The 15,467-nt window shown below is 33.0% G+C and overlaps 1 protein-coding gene and 1 long non-coding RNA gene across 3 annotated transcripts; both read right to left on the bottom strand.

Moving 5' to 3' along the window:
- Positions 1-5,495: 5,495 nt before the first annotated feature.
- LOC104880377 (uncharacterized) lies at positions 5,496-7,780 on the bottom strand. 2 transcript variants are annotated; one of them, XM_010656813.3, is made up of 5 exons: positions 7,616-7,780; positions 7,421-7,525; positions 7,280-7,349; positions 6,656-6,729; positions 5,496-5,590 (listed from the first exon to the last, which is right to left on the bottom strand). In XM_010656813.3, the coding sequence occupies exons 1-5, from the start codon at positions 7,711-7,713 to the stop codon at positions 5,587-5,589; spliced, it is 351 nt and encodes a 116-aa protein (XP_010655115.1). In that variant the 5' UTR covers positions 7,714-7,780; the 3' UTR covers positions 5,496-5,586. The 2 variants fall into 2 exon arrangements, with proteins under 2 accessions (XP_010655115.1, XP_010655114.1); XM_010656812.3 differs by lacking the exons at positions 5,496-5,590; positions 6,656-6,729 and adding an exon at positions 6,832-7,103.
- A 1,439-nt stretch (positions 7,781-9,219) lies between these two features.
- LOC104880378 (uncharacterized) lies at positions 9,220-14,869 on the bottom strand. The gene is made up of 3 exons (XR_009466653.1): positions 14,739-14,869; positions 9,486-9,578; positions 9,220-9,321 (listed from the first exon to the last, which is right to left on the bottom strand). It is a non-coding gene; the product is annotated as an uncharacterized LOC104880378 (long non-coding RNA).
- Positions 14,870-15,467: the final 598 nt, after the last annotated feature.

Raw genomic sequence — 15,467 nt, 5'->3', positions numbered from 1 at the left:
AACCCTAGACTGTCCGGACCCATCTTAATCCACGAAGACACCCCTCTTTTCCTTTTCTTAATGATGACTTGCATTTTGCCTTTCTTCCTTTCTACCTCGATCTTGAAAGTCTTCGACTCCACCTCGAAGCTGCTCTTCCACCGGCTGTTCCGAGCTTCCAGGCCGCTGATATTTTTCTCACCATCGCTCGCACACAGATCCGCTCACTCTCCTCCCTTACTCTCACTCTCCCTCTCTTCAGCCCTCTCTCTCTTGCTCTCATCCATCCAGATATCTTCCTATACCAACTTTGTTTTATTTAATAACCTTTCTACATCTCATAAAGCATTTGCTATCAAATTTAACTCCATTGGATATCCAAAAGTGTTCAAAAGGCATTAGGTGATGAGCATTGGAGGAAAGCAAAGCAAGAGGAGTGAGTGTCTTCAAATAAATTGACACTTTGGAGAATGCAAATCTTCTTGTTGGAAAGAAATAAATTGGGTGTAAGTGGTGTTTACAGTAAAATGTCAAACAAATAGAACACTTGAGGCATATAAGGTTGAATTGGTAGCTAAGAGATATACTCCAACTTATGAGATGGATTACTAAGAAACCTCCTCTTTAAAAATCATTTTTAGAAAATTTAAAATTTGAGGTACTAAAAACTTTCTAATACCTCAATTTTTTTAAATAGCTTTCAGAACCATTACTTTTTTCATGCCAACTTTTAAGAGTTCTTGCATCTTATATAAAATTTACTACTGATTTTTTTTATTTCCAGAACAAAAAGTAGAAAGTATATCCAACACTGAGTAATCTATTTTCTCTACTCTTCCTACTTGAAACACAATCATCACGGTCAATAACTTTGTAGGGTCCTCTAACCTCAAGAGGATAGCTTATATTCTCTTTACTACAAGCCACTAACTGTATAAAGTCTTTCAATTCAAGGGAAACTTTGAATCTCCAAATTTGTCCTACTAGCAAAAGATAAACTGACTTATCCACCCTAGACAAAAGGAATGAAAGAAGGATTTTGAAGAGGAAGCACCCATCCAATCCAAGGATTAACATCTATTGCCAAGGTGAGGGACACGACTACATTATAGAAAGATAGGTGTGACATCAAACTCAAGGGAGGCTCTTACTCAATGAAACAAACCTCGAGAGAGGCTCTTACTCAAGCCCCTCACCCTACACCACTTCAATAGTGGTTAGGCTCAAACTCAAGCCATCTAGTTCATTACCAAAAGGGCACTACCCCAAGCTACATTCTGGGTGCCAACACCGAATCTATGTTTTCCCAGTCATTAAGGTTTTTATTGAAAAAAAAAAAATATCAGAAACAAACATATATATTAATTGAGAATAGAAACATGAGAAGGATGAGAAATCCTCCCCATGATATACAAAAGGTACAAAAGGCTTACACAAGTATAACAACTTCTGACCCTGTAAACCTAACCCTAGGGTGTACATATCAAAAGTCAACTAAGTTGAATTACACTGAAATGATAAGGTTTAAAAATGTCATATAGTAAGCCCAAAAAGAAACATAGAAATGAAGCAAATCCCACATCATCTCCGGCATCTTCCAAGTGTCCTCGAAAATTCTAGCATTTCTCTCTCCCACACAATCCACAACAAAGAGAGACGCAATCCTCCAAAGAGTCTTGCCTTTAATAGAATTCCCAAAACACTTAAAGGAAATCACCATCATATCGCAAATACTGTCTGGCTAAACCAATGTCATCCTAGCCTATGAAAACATCCTATGCCACAATCCCAAAGTAATCGAACGATGCAATAAGAGATGATCAATTGTCTCTCTACTCCTCTTACATAAGATGTACCAATCAAAGCTAAGGGCTTTTGAAAGGCCTTCTCAACTATAGCATGTCATTGGTATTTACCTTTTTATGTGTCACTAACCATGCAAAAACCTTGACCTTAGAAGGGACTTTTAATTTCTACAAAAAATTAGTTAGGTAAAAAGGAGCAAAATCTGAGACATTGGATAAGGTTGAAAAAAATGATTTTACTAAGAAAACTCTTGAAGAGGATGGTACCCAAGCTTTTGCATCTAGAATAGAAAGAATCAAATGAACATGGGAAAGTAAGGACATTAGTCTTTCAAGATCCACAATTTCCACATCAGTTAGATTGCATTATAAGACAAGATCCTAAGACAAAGAAGCGTTATTACCTAAGATAGCTTAAATAGAAAGGTTTTTAGTTATCTAGGAAATTGTAAACAAAGAGGTGAGTTTCCCACCACAAATCTTTCCAAAAACGAATCTTGGTCCCATCACCCACCACAAAGTGAGTGCATGTAGAAAAAACTTGAAGAATATGTGCAATTGCCTTCCAAGGGCAACGATGTGACCATCTGATTATATTGTTGGCGTCCCATCTATCAGGATTTGTCTCATAGATACTCAAGATAACCTAATGTCAAAGGGCAGAACTTTCTTTAGGATACCTCCATAGCCACTTCCCTAATAAAGCTTGGTTCCTCAAAGAAATTTCCTTAAACCCTAACCCACCAAACTCCTTAGGCCTACAAACTAATTCCCAAATGACCAAATGATCTCTTTCACCCTCCCCATAACCCGACCGTAGAAAATCTCTTCGTATTTTCTCCATCCTCAAAGCTATTGAAACTAGAATCTTGAAAAGAGATAGAAAGTAGCTCGGGATGTGCAACAAACAATACTAAATTAAGGTGATTCTACCTCCTAAGGACAATAAGGCTTTTTTCCATCCATCCAACCTCCTAGAGACTCTATTTAGTACTGGATCCCAAAAGAAAATCAATTTTGGGTTCCCCCTTAATACGTTAAAGGCCATTTAGAGACTACACAATCAAGTAGTGAAGCCAACCTGGTAGTTTGGTCTTGACTAATGTTGATTCCAGAGAGTGCTCTTATTTAGATTAATCCTTAGCCCTAAAAAAGGCCCAAACACCAACAAAATTAGCTTAAGAGATTGCAACTCTTTCAAGGATGCTCTAAAAAAAAGACGGTGTTGTCCCCAAATTGTAAATGAGACACCCTAGTCCTATATTTGCTCATTGGAAACCCCTTGAAGAAACCTCTCTCCTCCACTCTCACAACCAATCTACTTAAAACGTTAGCCGCAATGGTGAAGAGAAAAGGGAAAAGAGGAGCTCCTTATCTTAGGCCTCTATATCCCTTAACCCAACCCTTCGCGTTTCTATTCACTAAAATTGCAAAAGTCGTCGAAGATAAACATCCCCTCATCGAAATCAATTTTGAAGATTCCTCTTTTAACCTCCATTTCTCATCCACCAACTCATTAGCAATCAAGACAACATCCAAAATCTTGAAAATTGAAGTGCCAAGATCGAGATTTTTTAGAACAATCTTGAAATTGAGTATTTTTTTGGAAAGAGAAAAAAATCAAGGATAAGGGAAGATTATTCTATCGAGTGTTATGGTCTAGACTAGGTTGAAGATTTTTTTTCCCCCCTCTTTTTCAAACTTGTGGAGATTCTCCAAAGTCCATAGGTTTCATGGTCCCATTCATAAGATTGAATTTTACATTTGACTATACGCACAAAAGGTGAGTTTTGCTTCATATGATTGTAGTGCACTTCATTTAGTGGTTATCATTTTGTGTCAATAACGGTCTCTTTTGGAAAGTTGGATGGTAGTGTCATGATGGGTATAAATCTTACTAAGCTTTGAACTTGCCCAACATTTAGTCGCAACTTTCATATTTAAAGGAGTCACAAGAGCATCAAACTTGAGGATGATAGACTAGTTGTTTATACTATTTAGACCGTGCTTCAATCATTTTAAGTACTAATTTTCATAACCCAAATCAAACTAATTCTAAATTTAATGATAAAAATAAATAAATTCATTATGACAAAATATTTAAAAATAATAAATGAGAACTTTTATTAATTATTTGAAATCTCCACACAAAACTAAAATAATAAATCACTCCTCTAATGGCTCAAATTATCTTAGATTCCACTTTTTAATTCACTTAAAATAGAAACCTGCTTATAATAGTTAAAAATAAAATATTATTAATTAGCATAAACAAATGTTTTTCATTCAAATCCTTACACATGTCTGTCCACAATAACATAATGGTTTAAATATAGAGATATAACTAAAATGATACAACTGAGATTAAAATTGAAAATTCACTCAATTAGAAATAATAATTTGTTCCAATAAAAATAAATTCATTATTATAGCAATTTTTTCTTTTATTCTATATAAAAATCTATTAGAAAAAGAAAAAAAAATCCCCACACCTACTTGAAGCAATGTCTTTGAGAAGATTCTACCATTAAAAAACTATTAAAGTAAAATAAAAATAAAAGGATGACATCAATGGAATAGACTAGAGAAGAGAGGCAAAGAGAGAAGAATATACATATCAATTTATAGACAAAAAGAGGAGAAATAGAAGCAACACTAGAAAAGAGGAAGTTGTGACTTAGCATTTGCTTTAACCAAATCCAAATCCTGCGAAATTCCACTCTTTTTCAAGGAATTGAAAACTAACAAATTCTACCATCAAATCCTTTGCAATCCTCTCCTCCTATGAATTCTCTCTATTCCAAACACCAAATTTGAGGATTTGAAATCAATTCTTTTCTTTTTCCATCCAAATCCCTTCATTCCAAACACAGTTAAAGTGCCACATACTGGGATTTCAGATGTTATAAACTATTGGTTGATTGACATCGAAACCACTGTTGAAATTTATTTAATGCCCCATAATAGGTTTCCAAATGCAACAGTAAAAAATTCAATTAAAAAGGAATTTGTTTCCCCTTTTTTTCTGACATCCAAATGCTAATATGGCAGAACAGTCATTGTCAAGACTGGGTTATGCAGAAACATTTCATTAATTTAAGTTTTACAATTACATAACATTGTTTTGGGGTTTTGGCTCAAAACACAACACTATAAGAAAAAAGGGTAATAATGACGCTTTTTAGGCGTCAATAAATGTATACGATGACGCTTCTCGAAAGCGTCCTTTTCGCCTCTGTCAAGGAATGGGTGCAGGCAACCATGTCGTTTCTAGACAGTGTCATTGTTGATTGGTTTATATTAACACGTTAAAAAACGTCATTATTGATCTACCTATGTTAACACTTACACTAGCGCCAAGGAATGGCCAAACTATCATTTGTCTATTTCGACACTAAAAAAAGTGTCATCTTATGTGGATAATAATATTGAAAATCCCCCTGTTGAAGTGATATATTTTTGTATGTCCTGTTATATATAATTTTGGCTACATGATTATTTATAAAGTACCAAACAATAACTTCAATATTAATAACTACATCTTCCAAAAGAAATTGAATAAATTTGGGAATGATATAATGATAAAGAACTAATGTCTACATAGTTAATTAATACGCAAATTTGTAAATGTATCAAAATATTTACAAGCATATTTTCCAACTTCAACATATATAAAACAAGTACACATGTACCAAAAAATAAGGTCTCCAAATTCCTTATCAAAAATAATATTACAAAAAGAAGAAGAAGATGCCAAAAGTATTTTTGTTGGTTGCATATCCACTCCTGAACTTGAAATCTCTTACCTGTATACATTTAAAAAAAAATTAATAGAAGAAACAAATTATGTTTAGTTAATATACATGCAATATTGAAAGTTAAATCTAAATCTATAAATGGTCCATGAAAGAAGTGCAAATGAGAATAACTTGGTATTTAATGAGATGTTATGCTTCAATGAAGATGAAAAATTGTTTAATTTGATACTTGTTTATAAAATATTAAAATACTTTTTTAGTTCATTATTAAGTTAGAGGAAACAAGTTAGGCTTTCAATGGTATAAATTCTACAATATGGAATGTAATATAATATTTTCTTATCTATGTCTAACATATCAAACTCATTTCTCATAAATAAATATATGAATATACCAATAGGTATGGTTTATAATTAGTTTCAATCATAAATCATCATATCTAGTAATATAAGACATTTAATATTAACCATTTGCAAATGCCTTAATTTCTTCTTACAACTTTCCTATATTACCAAATTTAGTTAACTAATAACATTCCATAAGGAAAAAAAGAGTATTAAACTAAAAATTAAAAGAGCATAACCAAGGCAATAGAAACCTACAAATCATTGGTTAAATGTCATAATAACAACCATTCTAAAACTTGCCTTTATTTTCAATTCCAAAATTATAACCTAAATATAATAATTAACCTTACACAAAAAAAAAAAAAGCTCTCTACCATCCCTCCATCCAACAACATTAACTTCTCCATACAACAATAACAATTTCTCCATGTAACAACAACAAAAACAATAACAATAACAATAACAATAACATTGATGATCGATGGTGATAATTATATTAGTAATAATTTGATTTGTTTAGTCCAAACATATAACAATAACAACTTCTCTATGCAACAACAACAATAATAATGACAACATTGATGATCATGATATAATAATTTGATTTATTGAGTTCAAAAATTATATGCTTCTTCTCCATACAACAATAACAAAAATAACTTCTCCATGTAACAACATTGGTGATGATGTAATAATTTGATTTGTTATATTGAAATAGTTTATGTATAAAACTATTATATTCTATCACTATGGAGGAAAAAATTACTTATCATGAGATGAGAACTTATGAGAATCGTCAAAATGTGATCTACAACTCTTACTGGACTGAAATGAGGGCATCTGCATACATAAGATGGTAAATTTAAAAAATTAGTCCATTCAAGACTTCATTAATAATGAAAATCAAGCATTATAGATGTTAATTTATACCTTCAGGAATGGGTAAGAATCAATTGAGTTGCCAACATAACCCACTCAGATCGTACTTCATTAAGCTCAACTTCACTATACGATTTTTTCCCTTTAAACTAATAATTAATTGTACATACATGATGATTAGTTAAGTTAACAAAAAATTACTAAAGTATAGAAACTAATAAAATTTATTAATGAGTATATACCTTTGTGGATAGGAGGCTTGGATCAACAATTATATCTTTCATGTATCTCATCACATAATAACCACACTCCACACTTCCTAGTTGTCTTGGGCACTATAGGCACACATATGAATTATGGTACCATAAAAACATTAATATCATGATGTTTTATGTCATTATTATCTAAGTGACAAAACATAAAACCATATTCAAAACATAAAACCATATTCAAATTTTAGGGTTGATATAAGTGGTCATATGATATATCTTACTCTAACCAAGTAACTTACCACTACTTTTACCCATGTTGGCTCCCTCTTTGATGATCTTTGTTTCTCTGGTGGATGAATTCGTAGTGCCCTACATGGAAATGAAAATTAACATTTTAGATACTATGCACTATATTCAAGTATGGAAATGAAGACACTTACATGTTAACAATTTCCTTAAGATCATCACATGGTTGCTTTTGCATCGGATCAAGGTAGTACGCAGTCATTGTCCTCATATCCAATGCCACCAAGACCCAGTGGAAACTACAATAGTACATTAGATATTATTTAGTAATTAGCATTGATTAAGCTATTTAACATTAAAAAAAAAACTTAATATTTTTCATAACTTACTCAGGGTTATATGGAATAAAAATGTAGTCAGCACGCTTTGCATGCATTAAACGATTTGCAATCAACCTTGACCTATTTTCCTTTGTTGTCTCACCCATTCCAGCTTTAGAGACTAAAGCTGGATTGATAAAAGCAAATCGTTCGGTGAGCCTTGCATCACTTAGCTTTTTCTATAAGTGTCTGTTTAAATTCCACATACCTTGATAAGAAATGACCATTTTACTTTTATATATATAAATTAACACACATTAGCAAGTTATAAAATTATTTACCATATATAATATATGACACAATTAGCCGACACTTCCTTAAATGAAATTATCATATCTATGTCTTCTTTCATAAGGAAGGTCTTAAAACTCTCGCCAAATACATCATTTGGGACCTCCACACCTTGTGCTTTCCCCTCATTTAGCATGAGACCTACTAATGCATCAAAATTGTTGATATCTTGAGGGTTTTCACCAATTTTCAAGTCATTTTCTGTTGTTTTTTGTCTTTTCCCTTTGTGAGATCCCTATAAAAGAAAGCACCATGTTTTCAAATGATATACATATCTTTATAAACTATTGCAAATGAAAATAACACACCTTAATGAATTTAGTACTCAAATTGACTAAATGGGTTGGCCATAAAACTTGGTAGCCCACTGCCACTCCAACTGTTGTAGCTTGTCCAGGAATGGGAATAGGAAGTGGTGTATTTGACTCATAGGGAGCATCCAAAACAACTAGGTAGTTGGGACCACAATCCATTACAATTGTTCCACCAGCCACTGTATTTTCTCTGGTCCCTACTGCCAACTCACATTTTCTTACCTTCAAAAGTAAATTAAATTGTTAATTTCAATATAAAAAAATAATCAATAAATGAAGTTTAAAGTGCATTGACTATGTTAGGGCTATATTTAAGACATAAAGTTACATATTTTATAAGTAATAGTGGTAGTGGAATAGAATATTACTAGTAGTAATTATACTGTAATAGAATCTACCTAAAATGTAAGTATCAATCTAACAAAAATAAAAGTAATTGGAAGAAATTATTTATGAAAATTATCTAGGAATTTGTGACAATTACGTCATTGAACTAGGAAATGTAAACTAAAAATAACACACCTTCATGTGTGGTTCTATTTTCACAGGTAAGGTCTCCTCCTCAACTTTACGAATTGGTTTCTCCACTACTTCTGGTAGAAGCAACAGTTTTGATTTCATGTTGGAACTACTCACATCGGATTGTGGTGTAGCAACTCCTATCTGAGATAGTCTCGCTAACACATCAGCCTCAAACTTAACTTGACGTTCTTGAGTTGCTTTCAAAATATCCCTCACAACATGTTCTGACATACTATTGAAATATCGTCCAGGCGTGTAGTGCTTCCCTTTAGCTCGAACCCGACCAGTATACTCAGGAGTACCTAGTGCTTGAGAAAGTATGTCATTGCTCCCACTATAGCTTATGCCACTATCTTGAGACTCTTTCATCAATTCATCCTAAAACAAAAGGAAGTTATGAAGTTAACTTTCAAATAAGTAAAACCAAATAAGGTGCTTAAAGATGTGATTTTTGGGTACAAAATGTCTACTTACTATTTTTTCCACTATCGGTAGGACCACATCATCATAGCTGCCATCTTTTTTTTGCATTGCCCTCTTCCAAAGTAAACTTCTATCAATGCTTTCTGTGGAGCCAGCTTCAATCATCTAATAGAAATAGAAAATTAAAGATAGTTATTAGATGACACATGTGGTTTTATTTCTATTTTTTTGTCAGAAAAGAAACAATTAAGAAACCCATATAAAATATTCCTTCATTACTTATACAATCATATAAAATTAAACCATAATAAGAATTAACAAAAACTTACCATCTCTTCTTCAAGTCCAGCATACCCTTTTCTACTTAGATGATGATTATATATATGCTTCTTTCTTCTCTGTTTTTGTACTTCCCTATATTCCTACAAATTAAAATGGATGCTTAGTATATATATGTGGATGCATGTAGTATGTTTAATGTTAATTGTATTTGTACTTGGAATTTTTCAGACAACCTATTTTTCACAAAAATATTCCAATCTTCATCATCGATAAAATGATATTCAGCTGGTGGTTTCTTAAGAAGCTCTGGCTCATCTTTGAAAGGAAGAATATGTTTCACAGTCAACGTGTTCTTAAAAGATCGAAAACATTTTCCCAATGTAAGCATACAATTCCTTCTGCTTTTCTTGTCTAATGTAAAAGCAATCTACAAATTATAAAGTCATTAGTTTCTCAAAATTTGAAAGAAATATAGAGATTGTAGAAAACTTATTTATGTTAAAAAAAAAAAGTAACCTCAATAGAGTCCCACAACTTATCCTTCAATTGTTCAGGGACATCTCGCCATGTGTTATATCTGATTGGTACCATCGTACGTGCCAATACACCTAAGTAGCTTGTTAGGTGCACAGAAGATTCTCCTACATAGATACCATCAGCATTGTACTTTATGACCAACTTTATCCCTCTATTCCTATTCCTTATAATCATGGATTTCCTTGTTGTCCCTCTATATTTTTTTTGTGAAGGGGTTTTCTCTTCCTTTGAATCCATGCCTATAACACATCAATGAGAAATGATAAGTATACATATTAATTGCAAGTAAAATTGAATTTTTTATAACATGAACTCATATTAGTAACATGAACATACTAGGAACATTTTACATGCTAGATAACAATATTCACATGTTGTCATGAAATATTTAAAAATAATAATAATAAAAACTTACTAGAAGATCCTCACCAAACCTTTTTCTTATGGAACTAGAAATCATAAGCTTTGAGCTGAGACAAATTGATATCCTTGTATTACCCTTTAGATCACTCTGAGATATGTGTATAATAATAATCATGAAATAGGGAATCAATAAATTTAGAGACATGATGAATTTAATCCACTTAGAAAATAAATAAACTATTTACTGAAATGCAGAATTTCAATATTAACAAGTTAATGGGATAGTTACAACCTTCACAACAAAACAACAAGGTCATAAATTTAGTTACATAGAAGATTTGTTATCAATCCAGAATCCCTCACAGTCTCCTCGAATGCAAATGACATCAGAGTCATCCATTGTATCAAATGATTCAACTTGTGCCAAGGTGGTAATGAGAGGATGGTGTTCAATAGAATTATCCATGAAGTCATCAGAATCCTTTGCTGAAAATGAGAAGTCCCTTTCAGGAGTTGACAAAACAACTGACCATCTTGGATCAAGCTGGTCTTGTACATAGAATACTTGCTTGGCTTGGGAGGCTATAATAAATGGATCTGATTTATGAGCCATCTTAGTGAAGTCAACTAATGTCAGCCCAAACTCATCAACTTTGATGCCGCTCTTACTATCAACCCAATTGCATTTGAAAACTGGAATCCTAAACATGGTATAATCAAGATCCCATATCTAAGTAATAATACCATAGAAACATAGCTCACCAAAAACTGGATTCTTATCCTTGGCACTAGAAATTTGCATTGTTGTTGCTACAATGCTAACTCCACTATTCTGGGTAACTCGTAACTCATCACGGTCTTTTGTATTGTACTGACACCCATTTATAACATAGCCATGATACTTGGCCACGTAGTGGGTAGGACCATGTGCCATCCATCTTAAGGTTTCAGATATAGGTTCTTTGTCAGCAATGGCAACTTCTACCTGTTTGAATGGACCATAGTTATTAATATTTTTTATGATTAGTGCTAAGAATGGTGCAATTTTTAGAATAAATTCAATACCTTTTTTCGCAACCAATGAGTGAATGTTCGCATGTGTTCTTCTTGAAGCCACTTTTGTTTCTTAGATTGACGAGGATTGTTCAATTTCAACCATTTCATGTGTTCTCTATAAGATATGTATAAGAAAGTAACAATAAGTTTCCAAAATTAGTTTAAGTAATCTACACATAAAATCAAAATAGTTGACCCTTACTCGATATAAGGTTGGATGATAGTTGTATTTTCCAACACATAATGATGTGCTTGCAACAACAAATTACAATCAACTTCGGTGATATGACCTCCAGGAATAGGCGCCCCAACTTTATGGTCAACATTAGTGCTACTAGGAACTCCAATTGCATCCACATTTGATAAGTACTCTGTACAAAATTCAATAGCTTCCTCTGCAATGTAGCATTCAACAATGCAACCTTCAGGGTGGTTACGGTTTCGCACATAACCCTTTAATACTTTCATGAACCTTTCAAATGGGTACATCCATCTAAAATAAACCGGTCCACAAAGTCTCACCTCTCTAACAAGATGAACCGTTAAATGAATCATGATATCAAAGAAGGATGGCGGAAAGTACTTTTCAAGCAAGCACAATGTCACAACAAGTTCATTTTGTAACTGATCCAATGTAGACACATCAACCACCTTCTTACATAAAGCAGTGAAAAAAAGGCTCAATCTAGCAATAGCATGTCGTACATGCTTTGGCAAAAGTGATCGCAATGCCACTGGTAACAATTGTTGCATCAGTGTATGATAATCATGGGACTTCAGGCCATAAAGCTTCAAATCTTCCATTGACACAAGATTTCTAAAGTTTGAGCAATACCCTTCAGGAACCTTTAACTCAGCTAAAGTTTGACAAAATACTTTCTTCTCCTTTCTAGACAATGTATAACATGCAGGTGGAAGGTAAGTTCGATTCGATTCAAACCTTGGTGCCAGTTCACACCTTAAGCCCATGTCCATAAGGTCTAGACGAGAATTGAGTCCATCTTTTGTCTTCCCTAGGATGTTAAGTAATGTACCAATGATGCTTTCACAAACATTTTTCTCAATGTGCATTACATCCAAATTATGACGAACATGCAAATATCTCCAATACTCAAGTTCAAATAATATAGACTTTTTCTTCCAACAATTGGTATAAGTCACATTGGATTTTTCATGTCTTCCCCTTTTTTTCCCCCATGAATTACAAATGGCATTCATTTTCAATAGTATTTCCTCTCCACTTAATGGTTGTGGAGGTGATCGAAACTCCTACTCACCATTGAATGCCTTTTTATGTTTTCTAAAAGGATGATTGCATGGAAGAAAACGTCTGTGACCTGTAAATGAGTTCTTTCTCCCATGCTTCAACCTATGTGAATAGGTTTCCGGTCCACATATTGGACACGCAAAATATCCTTTGACTGTGCAACCAGATAAGTTTCCATATGCAGGAAAGTCATTTATTGTCCATAATAGAACAACCCTTAATGTAAAGACCTCTCTTTGATATGCATCATAAGCTTTTACCCCTATCTCCCACAAGGTTTTAAGGTCCTCAATCAATGGTGCTAAATAGATATCTATGTCATTTCCAGGTTGTTGTGGACCCGATATTAACAAAGATAACATCATAAATTTTCTCTTCATGCACAACCACGGTGGAAGGTTATAAGTGATCATGACAACTGGCCAACAACTATACCTGCTACTCAAAGAACTATGGGGATTTATGCCATCTGCTGAAATGGCAAGTCTAAGGTTTCTAGGTTCTGCAGCAAAATCAGGCCATCTATGGTCAATTACCTTCCATGATGGCGAGTCGGATAGATGACGCATTTTTCCATCAAATTCTCCACCTTCTGCAAGCCATATGAGGTCTTTTGCAATTTTTGAGGACTGAAACATTCTTTTAAATCGTGGGATAGGTGGAAAATACCACATCACTTTAGCAGGAACTCCTTTACTCTTTTTGCTTCCTCTTCTATTCACCTTCCACCTTGAAGCTCCACATGTAGGACATGAAGATGCATATTTTAACTCATTCCTAAAAAGTATGCAATCATTGGGACATGCATGTATTTTTTCATATTCCATTCCCAATGCATTCAATGTTTTTTTTGCTTCATACATAGACAATGGCAGCTCATTGTTTACAGGCAACATATCACCAAGTAAGCTTAATAGCTCGGAGAAGCTTTTATCAGACCACCCATATCTTCCTTTCAAATTGTATAATTTAACTAAAGCAGATAATTTGGTGAAGTTTTTGCAACCAGGATACAAAGGTTTTTCAGCATCTTCAAGCAACCTTTCAAATAATTTTGGATTAGCCTTACAATCATCTTGTGCAGCTTCAACCATTTCTACTGTATGATCCACATTACCAATATGAATTCTATCAAAACATTCAACCCTTGTAGTTGGGGGTCCACTACTTAGAGCTGCCTCCCCATGCCAAAACCAAGTATGGTAACTTTGGTCAATTCCATAAAAGAATAGGTGTTCTCTAATCTTTTGAGGAGTATTGAAGATCAAATTTCCACACTGTAGACATGGGCATTTGATGGAGTTTTGATTTGCAGAATTTTGAACTGCAAATGAAATAAAATTTTCAACCCCATCCTCATAGTCTTTTGATCTTCTATCTTTTGACATCCAGGAACGATTCATTTGCCTATAATAGTTGAACTCAATTCCTATATAGCAAACATAAGCAAACAATGGAAATGGAAAAGACTTAGAAAAGTTACCTTTAGAAAACACTCAAAACTTTCAGTTTCTCATTTGTGACATCCAAAATTTCTTTTAAACTTTCTATGGACAAACAATTAGAATTCAAGTGTAATAAAAAATTTAAAAGTTGTCAACTTGAAAGTGGCTTAGATAAAACCTTTTTCACCTTTGACAACTTAAATGTCTTTAGTATGTAATAAGAGAAACTTTTATCTTACAATGATAGTTGAATGGGAACTCTAAGATTTCATGCATGCATGTTTGATTAAAATTAAAACACAATTACTTATTGAATAATCTAATAATTATAAAACACCTAAAGTTGTTCCATAATTATTGCTATATTTCATCATTAAACAAGATTATTATAAGAAAGCATACGTATGGCCCATGATTTGTGAATCAAGTCACACCAGTCTATGTCATAGCCTTGGGTCAAAATTTAGGCCTTGGTATCAAACTAAGCTGGGGAATAACTCGTACAATTCAGGTACTCAATAAGATTTAAACAAAATTTAAAATAACGCTTCCATTATATTCTTCTAACCACCCAAAGTAAAAATGGTATTATAATTAAAATATGTTGGTTTGTATAAGGAAAAATAGTGTACCTTCCTCACTCTGTCTTTGTCTCGAGTCTTGCATCACACACCTCTCGTAGTCCAATGTAGGTCACTGTCTCTTAAAATATGTATATGCAAAACAAATAATAAATAAAGATATAAAATAAATCCATTAGTAGATATTAACAAATAAATACAAAATAAATTAAAATAAGAAATAAACTAAGAAGAAAAAACATATAAGTAAGAAAAAAAAGATTTTCACATGTGCAACAATGGTTAGATATTTTTAAAAATTTATAAAATTATTAAAATCAAACTATTTTAGTTATTATTATTTTTAAATGGTAATTAATACTCATATAAAATAAAAATGATACAAGTTTTGAAATATTCCATTACCATATTTTGAGTAATATTCTTAAAGGGTTAATTTAATTCATTTCCCCTCAAGATTTGACTAAATATAATGGCACCCGATAATATGAAATTTGAAGAAGTCCATAAACTCTTCAAGTCTATAATTAGAAGTTCCTAGTAAGTTGTCACCCATACTAATGAAATTTCTTGAGTCAACATTAATCTCGAACCTTTTTGCTACCTTCATTACCTATTTTGCCCCTTGACCACCTACTTAGTCCTCTTTACTTTGACCATGTGTGTTTCTCTTACTTGCCCCTCTACTTTTATGAAAGAAGCATATAGAAGAAGCCCATTCAAGTTTTTAATTTTTCTTTGTTTGGATCATTCCTTGAAACCTTCTAAAATTTCCCTTGT

This window comes from Vitis vinifera, chromosome 9 (assembly GCF_030704535.1).
Source record: "Vitis vinifera cultivar Pinot Noir 40024 chromosome 9, ASM3070453v1".
Taxonomy (NCBI): Eukaryota; Viridiplantae; Streptophyta; class Magnoliopsida; order Vitales; family Vitaceae; genus Vitis; species Vitis vinifera.
The sequence above is the reverse complement of the archived record's forward strand: the minus strand, read 5'-3'. Positions and strand labels throughout refer to the sequence as shown.